Below are 23,531 nucleotides of genomic sequence, written 5' to 3' on the forward strand. Positions count from 1 at the left end.
CCCGGGTTCTGTTGGGTTATCAGTGGGACAGATCCCGCGGTCTTTTGCAGCTCATATAAAAGCTGTCAACGTTCGGGTTGAGTTCTGTCCCGTTTCAGGTTTGCTGTTTGACTCCGTGGACGCCGGAGTTTGGCTCCGTGACCACCGAGCGTCCCCGGCGGATCTTTGTGACGCTCTGAAGTGGATGGTGAGTAGCTTTACTGTGGGTTAGCTTGTAGCATCACTGCTGGGTTGATGCCAGCCGCTGGTCACTGATGGACCGAGCTGACACCTGATGGAAAAGTCTCTTGACCTGCTTTAGCGAAGCTTGCGAGTCGTCCACATAGTTGACGTAAAAATGACGATTTTCTTTCTGTTTGTTTTTGTTAATTGTCTGTATTTTTATTGAAACATCGTAATAGGGGGTTTTTCCGGAAGTTTGCCTCCTGTTTCCACGTCTTGTTAAGGATGTGCTATAGCGACTTTTAACAATTGCCACGAAAGCAATATAAATTTCATTCATTTGTTACGTCATTGATCACGTGGTCAACGCTAACCTGTTGAGGAAACCTTCAGATTATTTATTTGTCTGTTTTCTCATGGTGTGAAATAAATTATATGGGACTCCAATTGTGCAAAAAACAAGCAAACATTTGGTCATATATGTGAAGTAATATTTGAGTATCCAACCCCCAACAGTTGTGAAACATTTTAGCTACAGGTTGGCTTTAAGTGTCTAATTTATTTATAAAGCCAGACACTATTGTCTTCAGTGCGGCTGTAAGAAATGGTGTTTCTAAATGCTGCAGTATTTGACTAATACTATGGCTATTATTTAACGTAACAAAATTATTCGGCATCTATAAAAGTTTTTGCATCAGTTTTTAAATATGTGGATTTGTCTTCATTGTCAAATACACATCTACACTTGGAAGGCATTTCTCTTAAAGTGCAGCCCATTAAGTATATAGTTGGTGCAGATTGTTAATTGCTTATTTCGGATTGTGGTGGGTGTGGATATTTTACACCAAGCGTTTTCAGGTTTACATCTAGTATCAATCAGGCATCAATTTTTACCCCCCAAGTTTCATTTGCTCTTTGACGGCCTATTAAATAAATACATTTTCTTTAATCAGCTCCTAGTTTACAATAAGAACATTTGTTTATATTACTTGAATAAACATCACCTCCTGGAAAAATACATTGCCAATAATTGGCGTTGGCTAATGGTGGTAATTTTTCGACATATCAGTATCAGTCCAATGTGGTCATTTAGTCACAGCGTTAAGTAGCAGGACAACATTGTTTAATAGCAGTTATTGGCCACAACAGTAATATTTATGTGAGAAGTTGATATTGGCAGACATTTTTATAGTTATTTTGGTTTGATCAGAGGTTCTGATGCGTTTTTTGTTTTTCATAAGAGGGGCCCAAACGCAGATCAGAATTAGAAACTCTGGAAAACAGCTGCAACACATAGTTATCAGAATATTTAGGCATTTTTATTATGTTTATTTTCAATTTGTAGTCACACTTTCCTATGTCAAGCAGGTAAACACATCACTTTCTCAATATTTAAGTATTTCCGATAGTTAGTTTCTCAAGCCTCATGTGTATTTCATTTTAATAATGTATTTTGGAGACTATACACTTTGTGTTATTCCTTATTTTTGTTTATTTCAATTCCATATTGGGCAAAAGACTCTTATGAAATATGACTGATTAGTTTCCCTTATTAAGCCAACATCAATCTAAGCTTTCTCCTGATGGTGGATGTTATTCATTATGGTCATATAACCACATTTCATGAGAAAGTGACTTTAAAATTGCTGCTTGTCAAAGCTAATGTACCACAATATGCTAAAACCTTCAACTTTTGTCTGTTTAGCAGCTGTGTGGGATCATGGTCATAACATTTATCAGACATATCCACTGACGGCGATGTTACTGTGTTTAATAAAAATCTCTCACCTAATCCTGATCTCCGGTCGTGATTGTGAAATACCAGGAGCAACAATGGATTTAAGTTCAAGATTAAATCTGTTTCTGAGCTGGAGCAATTAGTTGATGAAAGAAAAGTAATTAGTAATAGCGAACAAAGCAGAAAAATTAAAGGTTTAAACTCAGTTACTATTTCTGTGCTTGTACTGTATTTATTACCACAACCATGATTGGAATGCAATTGTAAATATGCAGAAGATTTATTTGTCATAATTAAAACAATACTTGAAATTATTAAAAAAACAAGTTTTAACACAACAAAGATTATTACGTGTTGTTGAGTCATCTGGAAGCATGATTGTAAATCCTGGTTATATGCGCTCTTTGACAGCTTCTTGCTTGCCTTCTGTCTGTTTGCAGGGAAACGGGTAAACAATGACAGCAGCACAGAGCTATGACACAAACCGAGTGCAACTCGAGTCCTGATGATAAGCCTCCAGGCTGCAATACATGTCAAAACTGAGCTCAGCTTTATCTGTCATTTTCAGTCAGGCTTTTCTTCATTCCAGTGCTCTCACTTTCAACTGTGCTTATTTACAGCAACGTGCGCTGTTTACCTGCACGCACTGACTTCCAGTCAATGCCATTGAAACTCGCTGAACTTGAAACCTCCTGCAGTATTTTATGAGAAATTGTCTCTGCTCATGCCGAAGTATGGGAAAGTTGGGATTTATATTCATCTGGCAGGCAGTTCTGTTGGAACAGTTTGTGTTTGTGTAGGAAAATATTGAGTCACAGCTGCCCAGCTGGGACAACCAGTGTCCCTCTGAGGCAGCAAAGCCTTAGCAACAAAAGCAAGAATCGTAGAGAAAAGCAGATTCAGAGAGGATTAAGACATGTATTATGTTTCAACACAATGCAACAAGAGCCATATGCACCTTATTTATTTTTTACAGTCTCGGGATGTTTGTGGTCTGACTATAAATAAAAGCAAAATAAGGAAGAGATATTGCTAATAACAGAATTTTGTATTGTATCGCACATTTTTTGGAAATTTAATTTAAAAATCTCCTTAAAAATGATCAAATGTGTCCATCTGCATCAAATAGCAGTGCTGGAGGACCTAATTTGTACTATTTGTGAATTGATGTTGGCGGCCATGGATATTTCAAAGAGCTCCAAATGGCCCCAGTGCCACACTTTTGACCCCCTTCTCCAAAGGTTTTGAGTCTAACAAATGCTAGTAGATCATTTAAAGTTAGTATTTCCTGTATAGGATGATGTTCCATTGTTTTTATCTAAATGTGCTTGTGTTGGTTTATTGATCCGATGGTGTCAGGCCCAGACGGACAGAGATGAGCTGGGCTGAGGAGGATTGGACGGTGGGCCTCTCTGGGAGGGTCCTGCAGAAGGTGAAGGAGCTGCAGGTGTTTAAGGAGCGACTGTCCAGAGAGAACAAGCAGAAGCAGCTGCAGCTGGACAACATTCATACCAACCTTGAAAAACAAACAGCGAAGGTAAACACTGAGGTGCTCTATGAACAGCTCTCAGTTACAGGCTACAAGAGAATCAATATGACCAGTAACTTGTTAGTAAAGTCATATATGCTACTGTTAGCATTAGTGGTGTGCTTTTAAACAGGAATATTTTAACCTTCCATTCTGATGATGTTATGTTGTTGTTTACTAAAATACAATGCGTCATATTCTCTTTACACTTCATAACCTTTAAACTCCATAAAATCACTCCTGTTCTTCTTTTCCTCCTCCTTTCTTCCAAGTATGAGGCGGTCCGTGGGGAGCTGCAGTTTGTTCAGAGAGATCTGCAAAGCGTTCGGGAGGAGGCCGAGGCGGCCGTGATCGGCAAAGAGCGCCTCGCCCAGGAACTTCACACCAAGCAGGCCCAGGTCTGCTCTCTGGAGGGGCAGCTCGACGCGGCTCGTAACCAAAACATCCACCTCAGCCAAGAAATCAAGAGGTCAGCAGGAGTCAACTATGAAAACACAGCTACAGTGCTGTGGCACCGATATTTAGCTTTCCTGCCACCGTGTTTGTTGTTTTATGTAATCAGTAACCATCATAGAATTATGCACATATTATTAAGTATGTTTTAATTTCTAAATTATAGAAGACATCATTTGATAGGATGTCTCCAAATTGCATGCAGTTTCTAGCTAGACCTGTCACAATAACAATTTTATTTTGTGATAAATTGTCACAGATAAATAATAATTGTTTTGTGACTGTTTTCAAGTAATATATTTATAGTTTAAGTTTGCCCTCTCAAAAATGAACAAACCTTTATTTCAATCAAACACCTAATGCTGGAACTGGAAGATATTTTAAATATCCAAAATAAAACATGACAACCAAAAACAATAAATGAAACCTGAATTAGAAAGACTCTGCAAACAAAATTGCCCTCTAAAATCTATTATTCATCAGAATGAAAATGGTTTAGCTCATTTTAATTTAATGAATTGCTTATTGTGACAGACTTAGCGGTAACTCAGTATATATTCGTCGAGAAGGCAGTGTTTCTTCCAATTTACAATCTGGGAAGTGCGGCCTTCAACTGCATTGTACCCTCTCGGTTGATGCATTGGAGAAATGCCTTTTGCTACTTTACCGCTGCACATGCAGTGTTTGATCTCGTCAGATTGTATCATTTTTGCATTTATTTTCTGTGCTCTCTTGCTTGTTGCAAACTGTAACTGGACTGGATGATTTGTTCCAACAGTGGCATTCTTCTTTTCTTTCATTTATGTTTTCCCGTCAACAGATTTTTCCTTATTGGCTCTTATTAGTCATTTTTTCTTCCACTTTGTTGTTTCACCAATTGCATGTAAAACATTTGTGATTGTAATGTGACACAATGTAATGCTTTAAAGCCTTTTGCAAAGGCCTGGACATTTCTTTTAAATTATGCTGCTGAGTCAACACTGGTTTTATTCTAACTCCATTAGTTTCCTGCATCAGGATCACGTTTGTTATCAGAGGGTTTTCTGTTTTCCTGCCCTCTGTTTCACCATCGGTCCTCTCTCTGTGGCAGATTGGAAGCTGAGCTGGAAAAGCTGCAGAACAGCAGCCGGCGCGCAGACACCACTCTGTTTTCCACACCCTGCTGGACTGCATCCTCACCCTGGGAACACAATGGTACTGTTTGAAATTTATGACGCCTTTGTTTGTTCTCTTTAGCAGATCCTGTCTTATCCTTTCTTTAAATTAATTCCCCTGTATAATTTAGCTAATTGCAGTAAACCCACAGAGATGAGCGACGATTATAAAAAGAATCCTTCAGCTCTGAAGCTTTCCCAGCCTATCTCTCCCTGGGGGCTGCTATGTTTATCTTTCCACTGTTTGGATATTCGCAGCTGTTGTTCATGTTCAACTTTGTCGATACGTTTGAGGCTCTGACTTCAGTCGCTATGTTGTGTTGCTGCCCTGCAGGGAGCAGACAGGAAGACAGATCCAGGCAGCGGGATGAAGGACAGAGCCGGGGTCATCATATCAGAGTAAGTACCAGCTTATTCTTCCACTGAGCTTTCTTCAAATCCTAAACTCCTGTGGAGTTTGAGAGGATTTAGCTCCTCTCATGCCAGAAAAACAGAACTAACATCCGTCTTTGTTCTTCCAGTCTATCCTCAAATTACAGACTTAGTTTTATTCCACCTAAATGGTGGTCCATTTAATTGCAGACAAATCCATGTGGTCATGGATTTGTCTGCAATTAATGTGTGAGATGCTTTTGCCATTTAAACAGATTAGTAAACATTTAACTCCCTCTGAGGAGCAGGTAATGAGACTTCCCTTTATTAGGAAGAAATTATTTTTTCTCTTTGTCATTTATAAAATACCATTATGGCGTTTTATATAGAAACAATTTATATAGAAACAAGAGAGGTTTATTTAGAAAAAAAGATTATATGTGAACGTTATTATTTTTAATCAAAATTCTCAACAAAATGTTCCCCTTTTTATCAGTCAAGTTTGATTATTTAGAAAAAAACATATTGACAAGACCAAATCTAACATAAATGTAAAGAAATTTATTTGATTTGTTTATTTATTTCAAAAGATTTTTAAAAATGAGAAAACAAGCAATCAGTAAGACAGAAAACATGTGCATACACAACCAAGAACAAAATAATTCAATTTATTTTGTTCTCTTTTCTGTTTCAAAAGAAGTAGGAAGAAGTGAACACTTATTTAATCCTTCTGCTTGCATTAAAAATACCAAAAATATAAAAAATTTCTGAGTTTTATAGTAAAAAGGAAGTGGGTTTTAAGGATTTGTCTTGTAAACACTAGAAAATTGCATTTTTAAGTAAAATTTTGCTGCAGCAATCAGTTTCTCTTTTTCTCTTGAAGATCTTTTTTTAAGTCACAGATTAGTGCATATTAAACATACATTACAGACTAAAAATCTCATGTATTGATCTACAAACCGTTTAGATAAGCAAAGAGACCAAACAACAACAAAAAAGTACAAATGCCAGTTTAGCTATGGGGCATTCACTGTTCAGAAATAAATCCGATTTTTGAGCTAAAGTTCATCAGATTCCACTCACCAGCTGTTTCTTGGTGGATTTCTCATGAAAACCATTTGAACAACAGATATAAACTATACTGCTAAAAACTTTTACTCACCTGCCTGCTTTCCACAGGTCAGTGTTCATGGGTTTATCACGCTGTGTTTTTTCTGAAGTGCATTTGTAAGATCAGACACTGATGTTGGATGAAACGTCCTGGCTCTCAGTCTTTTCTTTAATCCATCCTGTAGGTCTTCTGCCAGGTTAAAGTCTGGACTCTGTGCAGGCCAGCCAAGTTCTTCCACATCAAACTTGCTGCATTTATATTTGTATAAGCCTTGTTGATCTGGAACAGGAGAAGCACATGCCTAAACCTTTTTTTGTAGGATGAGATAAATGTAGAATATTACATCTTGATTTTTATGTTTTTTTCTGACATTATCTAATGACTGCAAAAATGTGTGCTATGCAAAAAAAACATCTTAAATAAATCATCTTAACAATACATTTTAAAAGACATGTTTTTAGTTAAACTGGAAAAACTTTAATTCTTCGTTTTCTAATCTTTCTCTGCAGCAGCGGCTCCAGTTTTCAGAAGCGTCCGCACCTTCGCTGCCTCGACAGCAGCACAAGAGCACACCGCTCCGCCACCCATCCGACCAGTCGGATGTCTTTTCCACACCTTCGGCAGTGTTTCCATGGGAACGAGATGACTCTGGACCTGCATCCAGAAGACGACCCGCGTCTTCTCCTCAGGCGCCGAGCCCTGAGGTCCTGAATCAAGGCCGATTGGACCGGAGTTCTGAAGAAAAGGTCCACAAGATGGAAACAGACAGTAAGATTGTTTGTTGACCTCATTCAAATGCATCTTGCTCAGATTGCAGTAATTATCCCAAAAAAAGATTAAAAGTAGCCTGGATTACTATAAAGATTATGCTCAGCATGATCATGCTTTTGTCCATTTATCCATTTACATTTCTAATCCCGAACTTCCAGACAGAGTGGATCAGATTTGGATTAGATGTTGATGTAGTTTTATCTTAACACATCAGTTTATGTTCTCCTTAAATTAGCCAATATGTCTAACAAGTGCTTCGCATAACCCCACCAAAAGTTGTTACGTAAGAGTTTGTGTAGCAATCTCTGCCTCAGCCAGACATTCCTATCCCTGCTCTGAAAGCAGCTTCATCGAAGTCTTGCAACTCTTCATGATGTAAGACTTTCCTTAGTTTCAGCTGCAAAGTTTGTGTTTGTTCATAGGAGGAAGAGACAAATAAACGTGAAACTATGAAGGGACATCAGGAGCAGCGTTTTTACTCAGTTTCTCTCCATTTACACTATTTATTGTAGAAAATTCATTACAGAGTATCGTAGTAGACTTTCCTTAATCAATACAGCTTTCTGTGACATTAGATAATGAATATGTGAGTATTACACAAAAACAAAATATAGATTGCAATAAATTACAAAAATATATTTTTAGTTAAAAAAGCAAAATGTTTTTTATCGTGTGTACTGACTTGGTTAATTCCTCCTTTTACAGCAACTCCAGCTGTGTGTTTATCATTGAACCAGTCTGTATGGATTGACCCCGTTTATGAAGAGCCTGCAATGTTCTGCTGCTTTGTTTTTTAGTTACTGGTTCCATAAATCCAGGATAAATCCCGGTGTTTCTGCTCAAAAAATAGAAATTACAAATGTACATATTTTTATATTCTAGTTTTTCCAATCATCTGTTATGTTTTGTTGTCCTTCATCCATTCATTTAAGACAGTAATATTTCTGAGCAAATCCATCTTCCGTGACATGTTGTCTTGCAGTTAATAGCATAAAACCTAAACAAGTTTTAATACAATGAGTTAATGTTGTAAAATTTGATCTAATTTAGCCGAGACTTTCTCCAACTGGCTAAATATTACATCAGCATGAAAAATGCAACACTTGGAAAACGTTAGCCAACAATTATTGCTCTCTGAACTGTCCTTTGCGATAGGAATATTTTGATGACGACATTCTTATATTCTTGTCTCTGTCTGGTCCATCTACTCATTTATTAATCTTGCAGTCTGTCTTTGAGTTTTTAATTTTGGTATTTATAATTTGAAAACTGGTGAAAAACTGAAAATTTTACTAAAGTGAGTCTAAAGATGACCCTTAGTATTAGTTTATTGGCATTATTTCTACTAGATGAAACTGTTGTTGAATTTAATTTCTTAAATCTGCACTTCAATGGTTGCCACAGGTAAAATGTTATTTTTATCAGAACTATCAGACCTTAATGATGAGATATTGTGTTTTGTTGATCCACCAGTATCTTCATCAGAGCTGCAGAGTCGTCTCTCGGCTCTGGAGGACCAGCTGTCTGAGAAGGTCGGGAATCTGAAGACGGTCCAGAATGAAATGGGGCTGATGAAGAAGGAGCTCGCTGTTAAAGAGCTGGACCTGCAGAAAACCCAGGTGGAGCTCAACATGGCGCACACACGGATGGCTCAGGACAAAGAACGGGTAAAAGCACGAGCCTCACCGCAACTCAGGCCTGCTGCCACAACAACAAATCCTGCTGGATGATAAATTGTCCCAGAAGTTATTGCGATAAATGGAAATATTACCACTTTGAGACCAGTTTCAAGTAATATATTGGTAAAGGCATAATAATTCCAGTCAAAGAGCAATGAACTCTAATTTCTAATGAACATTTAACATTGGAAGTGGAAGAGATTTCAAATATCCAAGGTAAATAAACAAAACAACTTAAACGACAAATAAAATTTATACTGAATGTTCTGTAAACACAATTGCGTAGTTGAGACCAATCCACCCAACTGAAGCCTTTTGTCATCCAGTCTTTGGTAGAAAGAGAGACACGAGGAAAACATGTAAATAGAAATTATCGTTTTACTTTTTATCATGCGGTTAATTGGTTAGTTGATTTGTTGCGACAGGCTTACCTGTACTATATGTACTCAGACTAGTGTTTTTGCATCTATACAGTAAATTATGTTGCTATAGTGAAGACCTGTTTTGTTTTTTTTGTTTTTTATTATATACCTTTAGATAAGACGTGTTTATCGGTGGCAGTGCATCAAAATTTTATTTTTTATTTATCCATTTAGTTTACTTTTTTCTTGTACTTGTCACAGTTTTGTTAGCATAATGTTATCGTTACTTTTTTTCGTCTCCTTAAGAAAATGTGTTTTGTTTGAAGTAACTATTAGTTTTATTTATTTAAATTAATGCAGAAAGGTTTCCTCCACAGAGAAACCTGTCTCCTAAAACCATGCTTTAAATTTGAAATGCAGTTCTTATTTGTACAGTAAAAATAATTGTCTTGGCTACAATACATTTGCTTACTTATAAAATAATTGATAAAAATCTGAAGAAAAACATCCATACGATCAAATTTTTTAAAATTTCAGGTATCAGAAGCCGAGCACAAGCTGAAGCAGCTTCAAGAGGAGCTCAAGTGCCAGAGGCAAAATGCAGAGAGCAGTCGGCTTCAGCACCAGCAGCGCACCAAGGAGCTGGAGAAAGTGCATCAGAAGGTCAGTCCGACGCCTGCAGGAGAAACGGAAAGCAGTCAGATCTCTCTGATCTCTGCTTCAGACGGTGGCGTGTGTGTTCCGGCTGTAGGATTTGGCGGAGCTGCAGAAGGAGAGGCAGTGTGTGGAGAAGCAGCACCAGCAGGAGGTGAATAAGCTGAACCAGGAGCTGCAGCAGGCCAGGTCGCTCCACAATGCTATGCAGGCCCAGGCTGACAAGGTGAAGGCAAACATGCAGCTCAGAATGTTACACATCAACAACATGCAGCCGTCCTCTGAAATAACACGGCCACGTTTGATAAAATAAAGTCTGCATCAACAGTGGAAACTGCAGAGCAGCATGAAGCTCTGCTTCATCAAGCTCTATTGTTTTATCAGCCGTTTCCACCCTTTACCCTTTCTTCAGCCAACCTCCTCTTCCTCCCCTTTTAACTTGTGCAATTGTTTGTATTTATTTGTTCTGAAGATCAATAAATGTAACTTTTTCTTCTCCCAAACTTTCTTCTTTTCTTTGTTTCCTGCCTTTCTCTCTTTCACTGTGTTGCTTTTTGTATTTCTGTCCCCCACATCCTGCTCCCACTTTGCTCCGTCCTCCTCTTCTCTCCTCTCGGTTTGTCCCGGTGGAAAACGTTAAGCAGCAAAGGTAACAACTGTGACTGTGACCCATGACCTTTAAAAGCTTGCATAATAGAGACAGGACACAATGTGAGGAGTATATTCATAGGATGTATTTGCAGCAAGCTCAGTTCAGACAGATGATTTGCTTAGTCAAGTTAATTTAAAAAGTAAACTAAATTCAGTCTTTTTTAGTAGGTGTCGACTGTTTGGGCTACAATTTTCACACAAAATCAGCAACAGTTGAAGTGTGATGAATGGTGTTGAAGTGAGTAGATTACACTTGCTGCATTTGACAATTTGTTTGCACATGCTTGGAGTTTGACCCATAACAAAACCCATCAGAGTCTTCGTCATTTTATAGTATCTGAATTCATTAAAGATTAAAATGAGACTTTATGCACCGAGCCGGCTGGTTTGCTTTAGCCTGCAGAGCTTTGCAAACATTTGCATTAATAAAACAAGAGTCAAATGTCCGTGATTCCTCTGATATCTGATTCATCTTAATGATTCATTTAAAGTACTGTAGAGTCAAGTTGTTGTAGAAAAAGGCCCTGCTACTGCAGTCAGTAGAAATGTCCAAACTCACAGGAAGTGTAGTTTCACTCTCTATTAGACCAACACTGAATAATAGTCGCTTTAAAGCCGTGAAATAATTTTTTCCAGCAGTAGCACTCAGTCTCTGTCTGGCTGTAATGCTATTTCTTATTTAATTAGCTCTTTACTGCATAAGTTGAAATGTTCTGCATGACAACAACAAAGCATGAAACAAGAGTAACAAACATAATTTAGTGCAAAACTAACAATATTAAGATTATTGAAGGAAGTGTGTTTGCTGACAGTGGATTTGTGATCAGATAATTTTATTATTTCTTCCTATAACTTGCCAAGTTGTTTTGTCCATTTGCTGTGTATTTATTTGCAGTTGAATGTTTTTTAATACCTGGAAAAATATCTTTGGATGATCTAAAGTGTCTCCATTTTTAAAATATTACGAACCTGAATAATTGAAGGACAATAAAGGAAGTCATAAATCATAAATCTATTTTAAGCCGAGGAAGATTGTCTCAAAGGGAAGTTTTTAAGAAGACGGAAGGAATCCGTCATCGTTCTCAGTCTATTTTTTTAAGCTCATAACTCTTTACAGCAACTTCTTGTTGCCTTGTCTGTTATTTAGTTATTTAGATTCCATTAAACACATTGGGTCTTTTTGACAGGCTGCAAGTCACCTAATACATAAAGCTCAAATACATTTTTTGTTAAGTTGACTGTTATGTCTTGACTCTAAACATATTTATCTGTTGACTTTAAGAACCTTTTTAGGGCTGAATGATGAAAATAAGTTGGAAGTGCTGTTAATTAAAGCTGTGATAAAATTTTAAGACACTCTGGCTCAAGGCTTTCCCACAGCACTATGATACACACCTAGAATTATAAAATTGTTTCTGTGTGTAAAAAAACAAGCAGCTGCATAAAACCTTACATTAGAGCTGCTGAAGTTTCCTGCAGAGGTAGTTTTCAACCACGAACTTCAATCACCAACATATGTTAGTGTATAATTACAAAGGTCAAGGAGAACGATTTATTTGCTTCAACATTTGTCGCAAATATAAAACTGAAAAGTGTGGTGTGTATTTGCTGCCCTGAGTCAGCACTTTGTAGAACCAGGTTTTACTTTGATAGATTTGCACGTCTGCAGACATTTTTAGCCGTTATTATTAGCAAAATAGCTAAATTTCAGTTGAATTGAATGGAGAGCATCTTTGCCCATTAATTTTCACAGATTCTTAGTTTGAACTTTGACTAGGCTATTCTACCAGATGAATATGCTTTAATCTAAACCATCCTAATGTAGCTCTGGCTGCTTCTCTGCAGTGGTTATGTATTCCCTCTGTACTTTCTTGTTTTTGTCTGTCACCTAATTTTCTAATAAAATACATTAAAGTTTCTGTCTACTCAAGGAATGAATACTAACTCACTAACAACTAAGTCTTAATTTCTTCAAACTGTAATTCTGACTTATGTTTATTATCTCTGCTTTCTGTTTCCTTCTCTCATCTTGATGAATGCACCTAACACAAGAGTCTTTTGTTTAGTTTTTTTTTAAGTTAATTTCAATCTTTATTTTCTTTCATAAAAAAATCACCAAGTCTTTAAACTTTGGTCCATATTTCTACCAGCTAACGCCTCATTTGTCTTTGCTACCAGCTAACTCTGCAGAAGCAGGCATTGGACAAAGAGCTGGACTCTCTGAAGGAGAAGCTGAAGTGGACGGAGGAGCAGCTGAAGGAGAGCCAGAAGAAAGAGACTCAGACACAAGCCAAGCTGACGGTAACACACAGACACACACAGATGTGGTCCAAAGTCTTGTTTTTCTGCGTGGGTCAGTTATTCATTAGCTAGGTGTTGTGTTTAGTGAGGCTGACATACATTTTTAAAAAGCGTGCCGTATGTCAGCCGGATGACTGGACTGAAGATGAAGCATGAATAAATTATAAGAGAACTCTGTCTTCCTGTCTCCATGTGGATAAATCTTTTAGAATTTGAAAAGGTTTATTAGAATCATATAAACTATTTAATATTTAATATATAAGTAAGCAAAATTAAGAAAAGTTTTTTTTTACTTCCAGCCATAAAACAACTTAACGTGGCTGTTAAATTGCTTCATTCAATAAGGCACAGTGCTGCGCTGTGACACATTACTGCTCGTGTTACTTTTTGTAACTTGCTTGATCAGATTTTTCTATTCTTGTGAAACTGTGATGGTTTATAGTTCTGTGTTTTTCTCTTACAGAAAAATGCCTTCAAACACATTCAACTAGTTATTGTTGTCTTTTTTAGAGACATAATGTTTCTCAGAATCAAATGCAATGATTTAAGAAATAAATGTACTTAATTTCTTTACTCCCATTTGAATATTAAAACAAATGAAATCCTCTCAGTAGTTTTGACAGATCAGTTTGTTTGACTGGATTTAATCCTCCTCCCCCTCCTCCTTTGTGTTTTCTTGTTTCCAAACCGCGGTTTAGGAAGCCGTACGTGAGGCGGAGGGTGTGGCAGTAACCCTGGAGCAAAGCAGGAAGAGAGAGCGAGCTCTGGAGGAGGAGGGGAGGAAACTGCAGGAGGAGCAAGCTGACACCCTGCGTCTCCTCAAAGAACTGCAGGGTGAGGAGAGAAAGCTATGAATGAATCCTTCTCATGGATTCATCACGTAGTGGCCGACTGTGTGTTCAAGAGTTCTTGAATGATTTACACAGTGACGTGCAAAAGTGTCCCCAGCTGCAGACTGCAGTATTTTCTGTTTGGTTTTATCTGATAAAGCAGCACAGAATGATGGAAACTTGACCTGCGCAAGAAAATAATACATGTTTTAGGTTTTTTTTACAAAGAAAATAAGCAAAGGCCTGTTATGTACTCACCCTATTTAATTTCATACCCATAAATAAAATCAGGTTAAAACTTCAGTGCAGCTAAAATTATTATTTCTATTCTTAGGTTTTAAAATAAAATATAAACCTCTATAAAATGTAATTTGTGGAAAATTAGGAAAAAAACCAAAGCAATAACCAGAAAAATAGCATGTTTTGGCAAATCCAAAAACCTTTATGTTGTTGTTATTGTATCCAAATGTAAAAATGTTAGTTGTTTTTTTATATATATATTTTCAGTATGTAAAATCAACATATAACAACAGACAGCAGTCAAAGAAAACCTATCTTTAATCACAGGACAAAGTTCTGAGTCCTGAACTTCATTCTTAAAGAAAATGCAACCAGATAGGTTTTATGTACCGAGTCCATTTAGTCCAGATTTTGTAAAATGTTTCCTTTTGTGTCCTGAGGGAAAAATAAGGCTAAGTATAACATATACTGTGTATTATGTTTATCCAGTCATTGTTAGTTTTTTCATCATCTTAGCCAGAATTATAAAGAGTCATTGTGGAAGATTCAAAGAGTCACTAGCGGCTCAGGAGTCCATCTCATAAAATCCCAGTAATTTATAAAATCAGGGTTGTAAAGTGAGAGATGGAGAAAACATTCATACTTCTGGAAGGCTATGGATTTATTGTATTCCTCCCAAAGACTAAAAAATAGTTTTGTTGAATATATTTATGTCAATTCTTGTAGAACAACAGCTCACATAGATTAAAGCTGAAATAATTCATGTTCCCATTTCACCACCTGTGAATTCTGCGGCAAAGCTGCATTCCCAGTATAAACCATTTCCTGTTTATTTTCCTGACATGGTTAGAGTAAAATATGAGGAATAATCTTGTTAAATGTGAAGTTTAACTGTTTCTGTGAAAAACTGTTTCTTTTATTACCTCAGAACAAAAAGCTCCTGCAGCTTCGACTCAGCCTGCACCGTTTGGACCCGTTGGACAGAGTTTTTCCTCTCTGTCTCGAGCCGCAGCCCACAGGAGGACCGCAGCTTCCCAGTCAGAGCAGAACAGGGATGGGAGCAGGGCGGAGGTCACAGCAGCATGTCCTTCTGCCAGAGAGCCTGGGGAGGGAATCGAAGCTGAGCAGATCAGCATCACAAACTCTGAGCGTCAACAGAAAGTGGGGCAAAGAGAAGAAGCTGATAAAGATGGAGAGAGCCGGAGAAACAGCGCAGATAGAGCAACAACTGCTGAACACCCAGCTGCGACAGGAGGTCTGAAGATCGAACATGCACAACTTCCTAAATCTGATGAACCCGCTTCATCTCAGGAATTCAAGAGGGAGAACGACAGCCTCCGCTCGGAGCTCCGCGATGTCCGTGAAGAACTCCAGAGAAGGCTGGAGGACCTGGAGGCCCAGCGGCGGGCCGAGACGGAAGCGAGGACGCGCCTCAAACAGCTCAGCCGCAAGCACTCCACCCAGGTGGCGGAGAGGGAGGAGAGAGAGAAGGACCTGAAGGTAAAGCTGGAGAATGAGAAGGCTGAGACGGAAAGGCTGAAGAAGAGCGTTGCTGCTTTGGAGGCAGAGATGAAGAGAAGCAGAGAGGAGGCAGAGAAGGAGGAGAAGCAGGAAGAGGAGACGAGTACCACTCAAAACGACAGAGAGAGTGAGCTTGTCGAGCTGAACATTCAGCTGAAAAATCAGCTGGCAATGGTGAAAGCTCAGCTAGCTTTGGAACGAGAGGAACGAAAGACGGAGGAAGAGGAGAGAAACCAAAGGATGAACACAGATTCTGATGTGAACACAGAGCTGAGCGTGAAGCTCGCAGAGATCATGGCTGAAGTCAAGGAGCTGAAGCACAGACGAGAAGAAGACTCAGTGGAAGATGAGAAGCTTTCCACCTCCAGCAGCCCCCTACCCAGCCTTCCTGACGACGAACTCACCTCCAACACCGGTTGCTCTGACAACAGTCTCCTCTCCTCCCCAGAGGAGCACCTCCTCTTCTGCGAGTCTACCAACCAACGCAACGCTCTCCTGTCCACAGAAACTGAAGACATTCTCCATCTCAGCGGTCAAACAACCAAAGAAACATTGGATCAGATCAAGCTTTCTTCATCAGACCTCCAGCGGGATCAGCCCCCAACCTCTGACCTCACTAAGGTGGTGGAGATACTGCAGAAAAAGTGTGCAAAGGAGTCAGAGCGGGCCAAAAAGTACAGAGATAAATTTGAGGCCCTGCAGATCCAGGTACATTTTAATGATCTTATATAAAATACAGAAAGACAAATATATGTTCCAAATAATCTTTTTAGGGTTTTGGCTAAAAAAAATTTAATTCAGATCCTGAGCTGTGTTTCAGATTATGATTTTATTCACTGCCTTATTTACATTGTTGGGTTAAAAAAGAAGTGGCATCACAATAATTTCTAATTGAGGCCTTATATAAATCTGGCTTCTTACACAATCTGGAAAAGTAGGAAAGTTGGCCTTGAAGAATTTTGAAGGATTTATTTTTCCATGTAAATTTAGGAAAAAGTATGGAAAAAAAAAAAAATCTGGACTCATCCAGCATTTAGTTTTTTGTTTGTCTCTCCAGAAAACAAGGCAGCCAATTCATGTGAAATTTTCTACGAAAAGTGGGAAAAATTACATTTATGTAATAACTGCTAGAAATTTTATCTAGAAAACTATGAAATAAAATTAAACCTGGTCAGACTCAATTGTTTTAAAACTCTGTAGACAATGGAGATTCCTTTTTTTCCTTATTTTTTACCTGTTTTTGTCTAATATTGATATGTAAAAAAATAGATAAATTTGATGCACATTAGTTAAACTCTGTTTGATTAAATGATTCCCATTTAATCCAGTTAACTTCTGAAACTACCTAAAAGTTTAGTTTAAATGTCGTGTAGCCAAATGAACAGATGTTTACAGATTATAGATTTTGTGCTGTTTGCTATTTTCTTTTCTGTTTTTCTGTCTGCTCAGGTAACGCGTCAGACCAAAGAGCTGACCACTGCCTTCGAGAAGCAGAGTCAGCACATCTTAGGCCTTCTTGCTGAGCTGCAGGAGAAAGAGAGCGCCCTCTTGAGCCAGGGAGAGGAATTGAAGCAATGCAAGCAAGAGTTGAAAGAACTGAAGCAGGAACAAATCAATGTGGCAACGCTGACAGCTGACAGAGAGACTGAAGAGAGAAAGAGAGATGAAGAGCTTACAGAGAAATCAAAACTTATACAAAAAGAAAAGGCTATTGCTCCTCTTCCCTCTTCAGACTTAAATATTCAAAAAGAAACAATTCAGCCCAGCGTGGAGGAATGTGAAGCTGAAATACCTCCACCTGTTGGTGGTGAAGGTGCAGCTGTAACTTCTGGAGAGAGGTCTACAGTCAGTCCATGTGACTCTGTTGGTGAGGAGGAAGCGATTCAGCTCAGTCAACATGGAGAGAGAGTCGACACGTTAGCAGAACTTCATGTTCTCAGGCAGGAAAAGCAGCTGCTGCAGCAGAGAGTCAGGGATTTGACTAACATGGACACCAGAGACCAAACTTCACAGACTGACAGTGAGAATCAGAACAACACAGAAAACACGGCCTGCTTGGCAGGGGAAGATCTGCTCAAGAATGAGGCAGCGACAGACCAGCAGCTGCTAATAAATCTGAAGAGGAGCAATGATGAAGGTCAAGATTTGGAAGGAGAAAACACAAGCAGCATGAGTGGTGAAAGAAACGCAGAGGACATGACTGAGATTCAGATAAACCGCCTGCAGGAACAGGTACTGAGCACAAACTCAACACTTTTTAATGATTTCCTCTGCACTGCCCTTTATTTCATAAAACTTATAGTGGACTATCAGCAGTATTCACACCTTATACTCCACAAGACTCATTTGTTATATTTTTGCTTTCACACTGCACCATGTCAAATGAACCAAACATTTGAAAAACATGTTCATGTTCTTGCCTGTGGTGGCGCTGCACCAAATACCACTGAAGGAAGCAACATGGAAACCTTAGAAGAAGACATGAGTGCAACTTCCTTCTTCAGAAAATGTAAACAAAAATGGAGTAGCATCAGATTTTAGTGGTTGTGCCATTTTTCTTTTGTCTTTGATAAAAAACAACGAACCATTTCTCATTTAGAGTCCCACTTTTTAGTTTGAATCTATTTACCCAGAATCCCCTGCGCAACAGTACATTTCCTGCGTTTGGGGCGGTCTCCGGTCCTTTTTGCATTCACATTCGAACTGCGCTGGAGTTCAACACTTTAATTGATCTGAGAATGAAGTTTTCAGGCAGACCAGAGTTTGCTTTTTTGGTCCGTACCTGAGTTCGATTGCACAGTCACTTCTCCCCAAACGAACCAGATTTTCTAGGGAAACAAACTAGAGTTCGATTAAAGCTGACTAAACGAGGCTGGAGAAGAAATGAAATTAAACCTAGAGCAGAGTTTGATGTGTATATTTTGTTGCACCAGTAAGAGACTGAGAACTTCTGTTAAGTTAAAATGAGAGAAACAGAAAAATCTTTTGAAAGTCATTTTACTTACCCTGAACATGAAATGAAAAGTCAAAGTGAAAAAGATGTTAAAATTGTTCTTAATTACCTTATGAACCATACCATGTTGTCCAGGTGGAGGCGCTGCAGAGACGAGTCAGGACTCTGACTGAGGAGACCGAGGTCCAGGCCCAGGAGCTCGCCTTATGGAGACTAGCGTCCCAGCCCGCCTCGGCAGTCCAACACTTACTCACCAACGCAGATGATGAGAGCGAAATGCTGCGACGCATTCCTGCTGCCAGTCGGCCTGAACCCACAGAAGAGCCGACCAAACGCCTCGCTCAGACCGGCCACAGCCAGGTCCAGAAGAACCCGGACGTGGTCACGGTCATCAGGGAGGATGAAGTATCGCTCTGCTGCTCCTCTAGAAAGCTGCAGGGTCGCCTGCTGTTCTCCAGGTAAACCAAACTCCGCCCGCCGACTTTCAGCCATCTTTTGACGTACTAATTTTTTTTATAAAATTAAAGTTTTTATGTTTTTTTATTAACCATAAGGCTTCAGAACAGCAGCCTTCCTGAACCAAAGAGCCTCCGTTTGCCTAAGAAGTCTCTTCAGGAACAGACCCGGAGCGGTGCAGAGTTTGACCCGGTGATTGTTTCAGTCTCTCACTCAGCGCCGTGGAAAGTTTTTCAGACCTTTTGAACCTTTTCACATTTTGCAAAGCTGTGACCACAAACCTCGATGTATGACAGAGCAACACATAGCGGCAGTCCCAAAAGCATACACAGTTCTCATTTGTTCCAAATAAAAATCTGAAAAGTGCGGCCTTCATTTGTATTCAGCTTCTGAAGTCAATGCTTTGTAGCACCACCTGCCAGTCGCACTACAAAGTAGTTTAAACTCAGTCAGATTAGACAGAGCTCATCTGTGAAACATCGCTTTTATTAGTGTTGCCACAGTTTGGACTTTGACTAGGTCATTTGGCTGTATGTTTGGGGTCTCTTCTAAATTATTAATATTTTTGCAGCTTCTGACAGGTTTTCTCCCAGGACCTTTGCTATATTTAACTCCATCTGTCTCCCTATTGACTCTAAACACATTGCCTATCCATGCTGAAGAAAACCATCTGCGTAGTGTTTCCCAACCCTGGTCCTCAAGGCACACTGCCCCACATGTTTTAGAGGTTTCCCTGCTTTAATGCGCCTGATTCAACTGATTGCAGTTCAACAAACGCCTGTTAATCAGTCATCAATTGAAATCAGCTGGACTGAAGCCAGAAAATACCTAAAACATGCAGGGCAGTGAGCCTTGAGGACCAGGGTTGGGAAACACTGGCATAGTATGATGCTGCCACTGCCAGGTTTCACAGTCGTTTTGCCATAATTTGTGTTTAGCACATTAACTAAAATATTAAATTTTAATCTTTTATGACAAAAAAATTGATGGATTTTTGGTTGTACTAGATTTTATTTGGGGGGTATCACAGTAAAGAGAACTGAATACATCTAAAGTTGCACAGATAAGCTGAAAAACGTTGCGTTAGTTTTCTCTCACTTCACAATTACCTTCTACTTGTTGAATTTTGACAAAATGTGAAAAGGTTAATGGCGTATGCATACTTTTGCATGGTTCTATACATACCAGACTCAAGTACGAACCGCAGACGTTTTTTCTGTTTAATGAACCATTATGTAGTTAAATAAATATAGTTCATTTAGGAGGAATGGGGACAATTTCTTTTTCTTGTTAATTTGAAGCAGCTGTGCAATTTTGCTCAAATTCTAGAAAAATAAAGTGTTTTTCAAATTGTTAAAGTAACACATTAAACATTTACAGATTAATATAAGTGGAGCCTAATTTAGTGCCCTGTAAATTATTAAAAATACAAATAGTTTCCAGTAGGAGAACACTTTTCAGTAATAAGTTGTTGTTTTTATCTTTCTCCAGGAAACATTAAGCACATTTACACTAAGACGTCAATATTTTGTCACTTTCATTTACAAAAGAAATGCAGATGTTAGTTAATGTCAATAAACGGTTGCCTGGTTTGTTTTTAATTACTGCCTTGTTGTTGTTTTTTTTAATCAGGAATCTGAAAAAGAAAACCAGGAGATAAACTTGCATTGGTCAGAAAGTTATCCAGAACAAAACAAATTGAAAAAAGATGCTAAACTCATCCAAGTGTCATCGCAGAAGATTGCTCAACACCATGGAGCCAAAGATCTCAGCATCTCAGGATCAAGTCTAAGCAAAGTGCAACATTTCTACACAGAAACTCAACAGACCAAACTGGACTCCTTCAGAGGAGCCGGTGACTTTGAAACACCGATTTACCCCGGCGACAGTAATATGAAGGTAGAAGCTGTGAGTGTCGGCAGTCAAACTGAGGGCAGTTTGCTTCCTTGTGGAGTTTCTACGGCGTCTGCAGCCACTCAGACTGAGCAGGACTTCAGTGATGAGGAAGAGTCAGTCGAATCTCCTCCTGTTTCTCCCGTTTCTTCAGCGGAGAAGATGGAAGCAGGGGAGAAAATGTTGCTCTCAGGTTCTTTTCCCATCCCGTCCGATCCGGCTCGTCTCGCTGAAAGGATCCGCCGCAACAGGACGCAGCTGTCGGCCGCCTTCGATGACACGGAGTACGAGCCGTACGGCCTGCCAGAGGTCGTCATGAAAGGTAGGGTTCTTTTAAAAAAAAATCACATTTTAAATAAAATCTTAATGTCCTGCTATCAATCAGTCATACTGTAATAATCATACATGCTTTTAACATATAATTAACTTAAATACATGATTTTTTTTATAAATTACTGAAGCAAATAACTTTAGATGAAGCTGTTCATTTAATATTTGATATTTATTTTCCCCCAGTTCAAATATTTTCTGAAGGACTTATTTGTTTATTGAATTGTTCACTATTTGTTCTCCAACTCGAATTTCTTTTGTGCTCTTTGCTGCCCCCAAGTGGCCAATGTCTGCAGAAGAAAATACAAGTTCTTGGTCTGTTCCCTCCAGGTTTTGCTGACATCCCCACCGGCCCGTCGTGCCCATACATTGTGAGAAGAGGTTTGTTAGGAACAGTTCAACCTTTGTCTAAGAAAGAACCGCGAGAAGACGAGGAGACAGATTAAAGCAAAGCATCAGGTACGGGAGAGGAAATGTATGACACTGTTTTAACACCAAGGCTAAAGACGGGCAGTAATCCTGTTAATGAAGTGAATCTGAGAGTACTGAGGCATTCTGATGAGATTTTTGGACTTTCACTGGTAATTTTAATGCTTCGGATGACATGAAGCAGGGATAACTCAGTCTGAGAGATGCTGGAAATCTGTAACGACTAAAACGGTGTCAGTGGGTTTTGCTCATAACCAAATGCAAAACTCTCAACATCTGTTGGCACTCTCACATATAACATCTTTTAAAAGTTGCATTTTTTTATTTCATAAATAGGTACATTCAACCTAATAACATAAATACATTTATTCTGGGGTTAAAAATTATATTGTATTTTAGGATAATTTTAACTTGTTTTTAGCTCATGTTTTGCGATCTTATTTTTAAAAAAATATGTTTTTCATTTGTTTTAAATCCTAAAAAATATAACATTAAAATTGACCAAAAAGCAAAGAAATGTCATATTCTAGTTTTGCTTATTTAATCATTAATGTACATGTATTAAATAAATGCAGATTGATTCATTAACAATTGATTATTTAATGCATTGTTTCAATTTTTAATTAACCAACTATTACTTTTGGTTTTTGGAGGGCCATGTAGGTTTTATGGTTTATGATAAATTGCATATTTTGAAGGGTAAGAGTAAAAATGGCCTCTCTGGAGAGAAACTAATATCTGCTCTCGACCCAAATCCTTTAGAAAACATGTGGAGCGAGTCGAAGGCGGCGCAAGGGAGAATCTAGAGAGAGTGTGTAAAGGAGAATATTCAAGGATTATCTTTATTCCCCATCATTGCAAAATGTTCTGGCAGAACAAAAAGTGCTGTCCTGTTGGCTAAAGAGCGCTGTACAAAGTGTTAGCAGCAATAAATGTGGCGCTGACGGCTTCCTTGAAGCAATTATTTCCACAAAATAACTGTCCTCAATTTAAAGGTTGAGTTTTACTAATCCTTGTAGGATGAAAATTATGCAGCTGCAATGAGTATAAAAATAAGACTTTCTGTACATATATCTTTAAATGTACTGTGTATGTTTCCTCATAACTTGTTGGTTTTGGATGAACTGATAATATTTTCTGTTTTATGCAGATCTAGCAGGAGGAGCTGGTCACTTTGGGAGGATTCTCTCCTCTGTTTGTTACCCTGCAGGTAACTGGGCCTGACGAGCTGCACTCCTCCACCTCGGTTCTGAACGGCTTTAATTGTCCCAAGTTCACCCTGAAGTTGCTGTGCAGAGACTCTGCCGGTAATCCACACCCACCTGTGTAATCAGACTGTAGGTTTGGGATTTAGTGACGTTTGTTTCTGTTCTTGAACCTCTCCTCCAAAAGGATTGTTTTGTTTTCTTCCCACTCCTGCGTCGGGGGGCTTCAGCTTACCTTGAATTGAACAGTGCCTCGTCGACGTTTTTCTAAACCTGTCCAGATAAGCTTGACTTGTTTTCCAAGAGGGTCGATCCAAAAGTGAGAACACGTTTAAAATTTTCCCGTTTCAACTTGGTAAGCTTTTTTATTTATGGACACTTGAATGTGTTTTATTAGTGCGTGGGAGGGATGAACGTTTACAGAAGTGTGTGTGAAAAACATTAGCTGTGAAAATTAACATGCGTGTCCTCATCTTGATGTCACTGTTTGTATATACAGTAAGTGGGCGTGTGTGCTGGGTGAGCACACGTCTATGAGTCAGTGTAACCTGCCCTGGTTTCCGCTCCATGTATGGAGATGCACACTGAGCTCCTTCTCTCCTCTCTGTCCTGCTATGCTTCCCCGTCCTACACTAACAAACACTCTAACACTAGCTGGCTTTAAAGCCACTTTTAAAAGAAAACAACTGAAGTTTAATTTTGTGGGATCCTGCAGAGTCTGGAAAGATATGGGAAAAC

General features: G+C 38.8%; 1 protein-coding gene across 1 annotated transcript; it reads left to right on the forward strand.

Moving 5' to 3' along the window:
* LOC102227280 (centromere protein F-like) lies at window positions 1–23,449 on the forward strand. The gene is made up of 18 exons (XM_023328704.1): window positions 1–187; window positions 3,260–3,437; window positions 3,701–3,897; window positions 4,972–5,075; window positions 5,370–5,434; window positions 7,028–7,286; window positions 8,763–8,956; window positions 9,868–9,993; window positions 10,082–10,210; window positions 12,814–12,936; window positions 13,635–13,770; window positions 14,935–16,235; window positions 16,977–17,759; window positions 18,616–18,938; window positions 19,035–19,128; window positions 20,569–21,151; window positions 21,490–21,618; window positions 22,739–23,449. Exons 2-17 carry the CDS (start codon window positions 3,276–3,278, stop codon window positions 21,603–21,605), a joined length of 4,695 nt encoding a protein of 1,564 aa, XP_023184472.1. The 5' UTR covers window positions 1–187; window positions 3,260–3,275; the 3' UTR covers window positions 21,606–21,618; window positions 22,739–23,449.
* The last annotated feature ends 82 nt before the right edge of the window (window positions 23,450–23,531 follow it).

This window comes from Xiphophorus maculatus, chromosome 23 (assembly GCF_002775205.1).
Source record: "Xiphophorus maculatus strain JP 163 A chromosome 23, X_maculatus-5.0-male, whole genome shotgun sequence".
Lineage (NCBI taxonomy): Eukaryota > Metazoa > Chordata > Actinopteri > Cyprinodontiformes > Poeciliidae > Xiphophorus > Xiphophorus maculatus.

Excerpts from the sequence above, each read along its gene's own strand:
- LOC102227280 (XM_023328704.1), top strand. The coding sequence starts at position 3,276 with ATGAGCTGGGCTGAGGAGGATTGGACGGTGGGCCTCTCTGGGAGGGTC. Across the intron at positions 17,760-18,615 it reads TAAACCGCCTGCAGGAACAG|GTGGAGGCGCTGCAGAGACG; the intron begins GTACTGAGCACA and ends CATGTTGTCCAG. Across the intron at positions 18,939-19,034 it reads GGTCGCCTGCTGTTCTCCAG|GCTTCAGAACAGCAGCCTTC; the intron begins GTAAACCAAACT and ends ATTAACCATAAG.